This window comes from Arachis stenosperma, chromosome 10 (assembly GCF_014773155.1).
Source record: "Arachis stenosperma cultivar V10309 chromosome 10, arast.V10309.gnm1.PFL2, whole genome shotgun sequence".
In the NCBI taxonomy this organism is placed as follows: domain Eukaryota; kingdom Viridiplantae; phylum Streptophyta; class Magnoliopsida; order Fabales; family Fabaceae; genus Arachis; species Arachis stenosperma.
In genome coordinates, this window is record NC_080386.1 from 10,928,245 (window position 1) to 10,937,215 (window position 8,971).

Below are 8,971 nucleotides of genomic sequence, written 5' to 3' on the forward strand. Positions count from 1 at the left end.
CAAAATAGATGGATGTGATTGTTGCATGAAATACAATTTATTGAGTGGTATGTGACCTAATCTATTGTGCCATAGCTCTTGTGTAGTATGTTGTGTGTGTAGTGAGGCTGATGCAGTAGTGTGCATAGGCTTGTGTGTGGTGCATTTCCCATTTCTAGTGCCAATTGCATACAAACCATCATTGAGTTCAGCTGCTCCAATCGTCTTCATTGTATAGTAATCATATATCTCACACCCAAATTTACTAAACACAAATTGACAATCAATGGACTCTATTAATTTTGATACTGAAATTAGATTTAATGCAAATGATGGAATGTAAAGCACATCGGTGAGATACAAAGTGTTAGAAATTTTGACAATGCCTGACACTGAAGCAGTAACTATGCACTTGTTTGGCAGCTTAACTCTAACCGGATTAATGGTTTGGAGTGAATGAAATGCAGCAAAGTTATGAGTGACATGAATGGTGGCTCCAGTGTCAATGACCCATGAGTCACAATCCTGTGATAAAGAAATTGACATGATCACAGAATTACCTTCATTAGAAGACTTGCTGTCTATGGTAATGGAAGGATCATGTGCATTATGGGAAGTAATAACTCCATGGTGTTGAAGTAGTGATAGCAAAGCCTGCTTTTGCTCGTGTAAACAAGACTTGAGAGTCACCATTAGCCTCTTTGTAAAGGTCAATAGGTTTATTGGATTTGTCATCTTGAATTTCAGTCATGATGTTGTTGATGTTGTGAGGCTTTGAGGTGTGGAGGCAGCCCGTGTTTTCTATAGCAATTGTCCACCAAATGTCCTTCTTTGCCACAAAAGGAACATTGTCTATGAGGAGTTCTACCGCCATAGCCTCTGCCTCTGCTAATTCGGTTGTCTCTTCTACGACCTCTGCCTCTAAAGGATGTGAACGCAGTTTGGTGATTGACTGCATTGATCAGCATGTTTGGATCAGCCGCCTCTGGCCCGGTTAATTGCCTCTCTTGTTGCATGAGTAATGAAAACGTGGTGTCAATTGAAGGAAGGGGTTTCATCAGCATTATGTTTGATCTAACTGCAGAATATTGTTCATTTTCGCCACGCAAGAATCTCACAACAAATGTATCTTCCCTGTAGCTTCGAACCGTTGATGTGCACGCACAATCTGAGGCACAAATACACACTGGCAGTGGTTTATAGTCCTCAAGTTCCTCCCAAATGCCTTTAAGTTTTGTGAAGTAAGGTGCTAAAGCAAGATCACCTTGTTTGATTGAGAATAAGTCAGTCTTCTAGTTCAGCAATTCTAAAAACATCTCCCTGGTAAAATCGTTTCTTTAAATCTTCCCACAAGTTTTGAGCTATACTATTCCATAGCACACTGTTTCGAATTTTTGGGCTACGGGACAAGTTGATCCAGGAAACAACCATTGTGTTGCACCTTACCCATGCACTATACATGGGATCATCCTCCATCAATGAATGCAAGTTTATTTTTCGATACCAAAGCCAATTGCATAAGCTGAGACCAAGAATTATAGTTCTTGTGGTTGAGAACTTCAGAAATTAGAGGATTGCCTGGACTTTCTCCAGGGTGTAGGAAGAACGGACTTGAAGGGTTCATTATAGGGTTTGTGGGAGGGTGCGGAGATACAGCTTGAGAGCAACCAAATAAGCAAGAGCGTTGAGGTCAATGTTGTTCATTGCTGTTTGTGTATTGATTGGTGTAGGTTCCATGATCTTGGAAAATCTTTGAGAACTGCAGAATGAAAATCAATGGATCTTGAACAATGTAGATCCAGACCTTCTTTTCTTGATCTCGTTGATCGAAATGTTGTGTCTCAATTGAAGAAAGTGTGAAACAAAACAAATTTCATCAATCTCTATTGTTTGAGTCCAAGGAAAGAGAAGAAAGAATGGAGATTAAGAAGATGAGCAGATTCAAGAACAAATTGAAGAAGATGAGATGAAGAATTGACAAATTTATTAAAAGAAGAAAGAGAAATTGAAGTTGCTAAACTGAAAATTGGACTGAGAGGTGGTGTTCCAATGGATTGCAAGTAGCAATCGATCACCGCACCATGATGAAGCTTTGAAAAAGAGCTTGAATAATACCTCTGCATGCATTGTGCATGAATCAGAGAAAGAGAGCTCCAAGAATAAGAAGAACCTTGCACAATAGTTCTGAGTTCTGACTCTTACAAAACTCCAAAATAGCGGAAAGTTAGTTATATATACTGCAAGGAAGGTGAGGAAATAGTTTAATTAAGTTTCTCTTAAAAAATTAGCTTAAATAATAAATATTTATATTAAAAATAGTTTATAATTTAATTATTTTGTGTTTAATTTTTTAATTTTAAAAGTATTTATTTTTTAAAAAAAATATAATAAAAAAAATTATTATAAAAAAAGTTTTTTTTAATTTTTTATAAATATTTAAATAATTTTTTAAAAAATTATAATTTAATTTTAAAAATTACATCATACAATTTATAAGTCAACAATTTAAAAAAATAACTTTTAAAACTTTTGAAACTAGCGTTAAAGCTAACTAACCCAATCTCTACTTTACTGAATGTATGCCTCCTATTTACATATATGCAAGTAACACACGGTTAAAATTTTTTGCTGTTATTTTTTTTATAAATTCTGCATAATTTACCTTTTTTTAATATATTTAATGTTATAAAAAAATTGTGAATATCTTATATTCTTGATTATTTCTATGTACTTTCTTATCTCGCACGTTTTGTGCTTGTGGACTGTTCTATCAATGAAATATATTTTACATTCCATCCAGAGTACAAAAAGTTTAATAACAAAGATTGTAAATAATGTTTAATTGTTACACATACCAACTTAATGATAATTAATTATGTTAGTTACTACAAATTTATTTATTTTATACCTTCTACATATTAAACATCGGATGGAATTTGTATTTTAAATAATTTATTATTTTCAATTTCTTAAATTATTTATATCAAATTAACAATTATATAAATATAAATTTAAAATTAATTTTGTAAAAACAAGAAAAGCAGCTGAACTGAAAAGATTTAGAAATTCCTATTAAGCCACGAGTTAATCTAACATAAATGTATTAATTTATTTTAAAATAAAATCTTTTTCGATCCTTAACCATTTATTCAATAGACATTGTATTCTCTAACAATTATAAAAAAATAAATTGGAAAACAAATTGGTCACATTCACTTTCGTAACATGAACAATCCATAAAATCGGTGACAGCATGTCAATGCTGACGTAACATCTCCTTCATAATAGGGATCCGCACTCACACTCCTCTCTCTCCCTCCGATCCTCTCTTTTTGCCACCGCATTCACAATCATTAATAATATCATCACTACCATTTATGCATGATGATTAATGAAAAATATATTTTCCTAAACTTTCTCTCCCTCCTTTCCTCCTCTCCTAAATGTGATTTCTAACCCTTTATTGCTCTCTCTCTCACATAGATTTTCTTAATCCCACTTATAAAACTAATGGTGAAAGATCACATTTTACTCCCTTAATTATTAAAAAAAATTAAGAGAATTCATTCCTCTACCACCCCTGCCACAACATGGTAAATTTCATTTATTTTAACACTCAAACTTTACTTCTTTTTTTCTTTATTTTTCTGGTAAGTTTTCCTAAAAACAAATAAATTTTTCCCCAAGTGACCAATGTACTTTATTTTTCAAAATTTTTTTAAATTGTTTATATCAAATTAACAATTATAAAAATACAAATTTAAAATTAATTTTGTGAAAACAAGAAAAGCAGCTCAACTGAACAGACTCGGTAATCCATGTTGAGCTGCTAGTTAATATTAACATAAATGCATCAAACAGGACACCGAAAAAAAAAATGCATCAAACAGAATAAGTCACTCAACTCGAATATAAAATCATGTCAAATTCTTACATAAATTTTTAACAGGTAAACTGTGAACATACCAACTCTGACAAAAACCAAATAAAAAACAAAATATCAGCAATCCATGATCTTGATGTGGAAAACATCAGTTGAAAACTTTAGTTTCAGAACTCTGATGGGGAAATAACATCATCAATTTTCAAAATCATCTTGACAACTTGAGTAGCAAGCAAGATCTGTTGCTGCTTTCCAATCAAAGTTTCAAATACGTTTTGCTCACGCATGTCATTGGTGCCAACATCATTGCAGTCGATGCCAAAGTTAGGATTATTGTCCTAAAAGCAAATTTAAGGTTATTGCCATTATATTTGGGAGGATAAATTTCTGAAATTAAGTACAGATATAAAACAGCAGCCATTTTAGTTCAATCTACCTTTATTTGCTGGGACTTCACAGCAGATAACGTTTCAATAGGTTGAAGGCCGCTATTTTCAGCAAGGGCCATCGGAATGGCCTCCAACGCATCTCCAAATGCTCTGATAGCATACTGCATGGTAAAGAAAAACCAGCCATCAATAAAATTATTACATTTGATCCACAATAAGTACTGAAAGAGACTGTTTAATAGAGTTTCTAAAGGGCTCTGGCATCATTACCATACACCGAGAATATCTGTACATTGGCCATGAATAAAAAAATACAATACCTACATGATTCGAATAATATTCATACCTGCTCTACTCCAGGGTATCTATCAGCAGCAGCTTCCACAGCAATAGAGCAGGAGATTTCAGCAGAACCACCACCATATACTATAGAATTGTTGCGGATGAGATTCCTAGCCACACACAAGGCATCATGAAGACTGCGCTTTGTCTCCTCTATGATCATTTTGTTACCTAACGAAAGAGACAATACCATTTAATTAAGCCCTATACTATATCCACGGGTTAACACACGTAAAATCATTGATACAGGCAATAATTAAAATAGTTTATTATTCAGATCCAGATTCAATCAAGACCAGCTTAGGAGATAATCTTCATAAAAAGATAACTAATTCTAGAAAATGTGATGCAAACCAATCAAAAGAGGGTCAAAGAGTACATGATCTCACCTCCACGAGTGAATATTGTCACAGCCCTCGAGTTTGCACAATGCTCAATGTACAGCATCCGGTCTTTTGTTGTACCAAAGGATTTTTCTCGAACCAAACCAGCCTTAATAAAAAGTATAATTACGTCACTAATTCCAAATGTACAATAAAGAGAGCACATGAGTCCATAGCATATGGAATGCCACCCTATCAACGAATACAACAAGCATGGAACCACAGCCAAATGCCTTAAATCAAACACGATTGCAATAATAAAGAGTAGCCAAGTGTCCTAAATCAAACTCAATTGTAATAATAAAAATAAGCAGGTTTTGAAAACCACTAAAAAGAGTAGTATCATACCTTTCCCAGCTTTTCAGGACTCAACTCTTGGAACCTAGGCACAATTCTTCCACCTGTGTTTACAAGTAGATATTTACACTGTTAATAAGAATAAAAAGCATGTTGGAGAGTAGTGACAAAAGCGAGAAGTTATAATTCATATATTCATATATATTACTAAAGCCTAGTTATTAGAGTTGATCAATTTGAAGCCTATCATTTTACTCTTCATAGGAAAGGAAAAGATTTTTTAGACAAAAAAGAGAATGTATTACTAAAGACATACCTGTTGCAATTGCGATCAATTCCAACTCTACACCACCGACCCATCTGACAGCAGGCAAGTTCCTGTGCATTAAGAGATGATTTGCTTCATCGTCAAAGCCCCACTGGCAAATAACCAGGGTTGCACCAACATCCTGCAAATCAAAAAAAAAAATTCCTTTCAATTAAATCCAAAATTCACTTTGGCAAGAACATAAGGTTTATATAACTAGCCCATTTTAAAATTTAAATCCCAATAATATCATCTACCAAAATATAAGATGGCCAAGCATTCTAGTTCCCTTATAGGAAAAGACCAACGGTAGGCTGGACATTAGTAATAGAAATTTGATTATGCTCAAATAAAATCATACCTTGCATTTTTGAACCATGTCATCAAAATACTGTTGCTCTTGTTTCCTTAATGTCTGGAACTTCTCAACAGTATCAATGTCCACCTTATGCTTAGTCTTTGGCTTTGGAGGCTCAAAGGGGCAAGTCAAGATTGCAATTTTAGCATCTTCAATTCGCTTTGGCATTTGTGGATGGCTCATATCCTTGTCAACAACAATTCCATATATTAACTCAGTATCCTCCAATTTACCACCAACTTTCCCTTCTACTTTAATTAGATCTAAGTTAACATCTTTCCTTTCTAGATCAGCAACAGCAAGAACTGCTTTGACAGCAATCTCAGCCAAGCTGCGCTTGCACCGATTCACACTGGAAAATTAAACAAGGAAGGACATTATAATGCTAAGAATTATCTTAAATTTTGAAACTCTGAATTGAACACAATTCAAAATCCCAAGGTGTGACATCCATCATAACAAGACAAATTATTAGAACCTGGATTATATTACACTCACATTTTAGAGGACAAAGTAGTCATACAAGTTTGAATCAAAGGCTCCAAATCCGTAGGCCCAAATTCAAACTTTTTAGCAATATTCTCCAGGTGATCAACAGCAATCCTGGATGCCATTTCATAGCCCTCGGCAACCCTAATTGGATGAATTCCACGTTCCAAGAGCCGCTCAGCTTGCTCCAGAAGAGCTCCAGCCATAACAACAACTCCAGTAGTTCCATCCCCAATTTCATAATCCTGACTCCGGGACAGCTCAACCATCAGTTTAGCAATCTGGTTGTCAACATCCATCTGCTCCAAGATTGTTGCTCCATCATTCGCTGCAAACAAGAAATGTCACTAGTTAGTGGAAGCAACAAATAAAAATTCTACCAATAACCATATCTCAACAAAACATCACAAAGCTTCTAAAGATAAAATTGCAAAAAAGTGTCTATTTCCTAATCTGAGTTTCAAATTAACAAAACAAGTGTCGATTTCAGGTCTCAAGGCACTTCAATCACACCTACACTTATTAAGTTCGTAAAACCTTAAAAAGCAACCACATTTACACAATCCAAAATTTTCCACTCAAAACTTCACCGGCTCCGGTAAGTTACTACACAGTACACACAACATGCCTTTTACTTCAAAATTTAAAGTCATCCAACACAAACTGCACCCAAATCTAAAGGAATTAATTGCATTTCGCTTAATCAAAAACACTGCACAGTTCAAAGTAAAACCAAAAATAACTTTCAATATATTTAACACTTCATGCCTAACCTAAAGTACAAAATGGCTAAATTTTCGCTTCCTAGTTCCTAGAGCTCATGGATCACTATCAAAACAAGAAAAAAAACAGAGAGCAAAAATGGAAAGCAAAAGTGTCTAAAACAGAAACTCGAAAAAAAAACAAAGCAGAGCAGGAAAAAGAAAAGGCGGCACCATTAATTATTTTTGAAAAAAAAAAGGTAAATAATCTGAAAGAAATAAACAGAAAAGAAAAAAGGTGGTTATGGTTGTTAGAACTGACTGATGATGACGTCGCCGTCGGGGCTCTGGAGCATCTTGTCCATGCCTTTAGGGCCAAGGGAGGTGCGAAGGATGCGGGCGACGGCTTTGCCGGCGGAGATGTTGGCCTTCTGTGCATCGAGTCCTCTCAGTCTGCTCTTCTGCTCTTGCTCCTTCAGTATAATGAACGGCCTCCCGAACTCGTCGAAAGCCAGCGCCATTTCTCAACTCTCTCTCTCTCTCTCTCTCTCTCTCACGATCTTCTTTGAATCTTCGAGATTTGGCGGAGAGAGTGAAGAGACGCGAACAGTGCAGAAGGTTACTCTGTGTGTGTGTGTGTGTGAAGTTGCTTTTGATGGTTCTTGTGTTTCTCTCTCCGTTTTTGGAGGAAAAAAAGCCCTAACCCTCTCTCGACTCGTTGCTGCTGCAGATGTTATATGTATGCTTCCCATTTCTAAATTTTCAATTATTTCTCTACGTTGTATGTTTTTCATTTTTTTACTTATTTTTGGTGTGGAATGGATACAGCAAATGAGGGACGTGTGAGCCCCATGAATAGAGAGACATAAAAGCCCAATGGGCTTACGACCGGTATTTATCCATGTGATTATGTTTTATATATACTAGCCGATCAAAAAGACATAAGATTTATATATATTATACTACCGTTGCACAGGTTCGTATTATTAGAGTATAAATAAAATCAATTAACATTATTTAAGAATATTTATTATTTATTGTCAATAATTTACAAAATTGTTCTGGATTTATTGATCCTTTGGTGTTAAAAATTCGAGATATCATGTCTTGGAAATGGCGTGCTGATCTTCAGTTGATCTTGAAAGATGCAAATACAGTAGCAGACATCATGGCAAAGACCGCAATGAGGACCCTTTCTCCTCAAGTGGAGCTTCCGTTGCCTTGGAAGGAATTTGAGAGTAGTATTCAGCGGGACTGCCTTTCTTAAGCAGTTTCTTGTTTTTTTCTCTCTTAGTTTTTGTTTATTTTCTTTTAAGTCACCAAAAAAATTATAGGATATTACATTTTTATTATTTCGATTCTCTTAACATTTATAAATATCTTTTATTTTGTATCATTTCACACAACTTGAATACGCACAAATTCTTTCTCTAATGCTCTCTCTTACATTTTTTTAACATAGTATCATAAAATTCTCCTTGAAGATGATAGATTTTTCTCCTGCTGAAATCACCATATTTTTTTAGAGAAAAGATCATGCATATGAATGGTAAAATATTACAGAAACACAATCCAATGTGCCAGATATAAGGAAGAAACAAATTTCAATATAGAACAGACAGATAAGTGCTGCATCACTACTACAAAATATGTATCCAAACTCCCACTACCACTTAACCTCTATATCCCAAGACCAGAACAAAAAAAATAAGCCTTTTCATTATCAGCTTTCCTCAAAAGATACTACTAATTGCAATCTTTAATGTACGAGAACACATTTATGCACCATATAGCATAATGCAATAAGTAGAGAGATATCAGTTTAGTACTTTATATAAACACT

At 34.6% G+C, this 8,971-nt stretch overlaps 1 protein-coding gene across 1 annotated transcript; it reads right to left on the reverse strand.

The window, feature by feature from the left end:
* Positions 1-3,857: 3,857 nt before the first annotated feature.
* On the reverse strand, positions 3,858-7,857 carry LOC130955969 (T-complex protein 1 subunit epsilon). The gene is made up of 9 exons (XM_057882986.1): positions 7,451-7,857; positions 6,437-6,755; positions 5,942-6,290; positions 5,590-5,722; positions 5,325-5,377; positions 4,983-5,085; positions 4,598-4,764; positions 4,299-4,412; positions 3,858-4,200 (listed from the first exon to the last, which is right to left on the reverse strand). The coding sequence occupies exons 1-9, from the start codon at positions 7,647-7,649 to the stop codon at positions 4,030-4,032; spliced, it is 1,608 nt and encodes a 535-aa protein (XP_057738969.1). The 5' UTR covers positions 7,650-7,857; the 3' UTR covers positions 3,858-4,029.
* Between the last annotated feature and the right edge of the window lie 1,114 nt (positions 7,858-8,971).

Bases quoted from the DNA above. Each gene is read 5' to 3' on its own strand.
- LOC130955969 (XM_057882986.1), bottom strand. From the start codon at position 7,649: ATGGCGCTGGCTTTCGACGAGTTCGGGAGGCCGTTCATTATACTGAAG. The intron at 6,291-6,436 runs GTGAGTGTAATA...TTAATTTTCCAG, and splicing joins ACTACTTTGTCCTCTAAAAT to TGTGAATCGGTGCAAGCGCA. The intron at 4,413-4,597 runs GTATGAATATTA...TTTACCATGCAG, and splicing joins GATACCCTGGAGTAGAGCAG to TATGCTATCAGAGCATTTGG.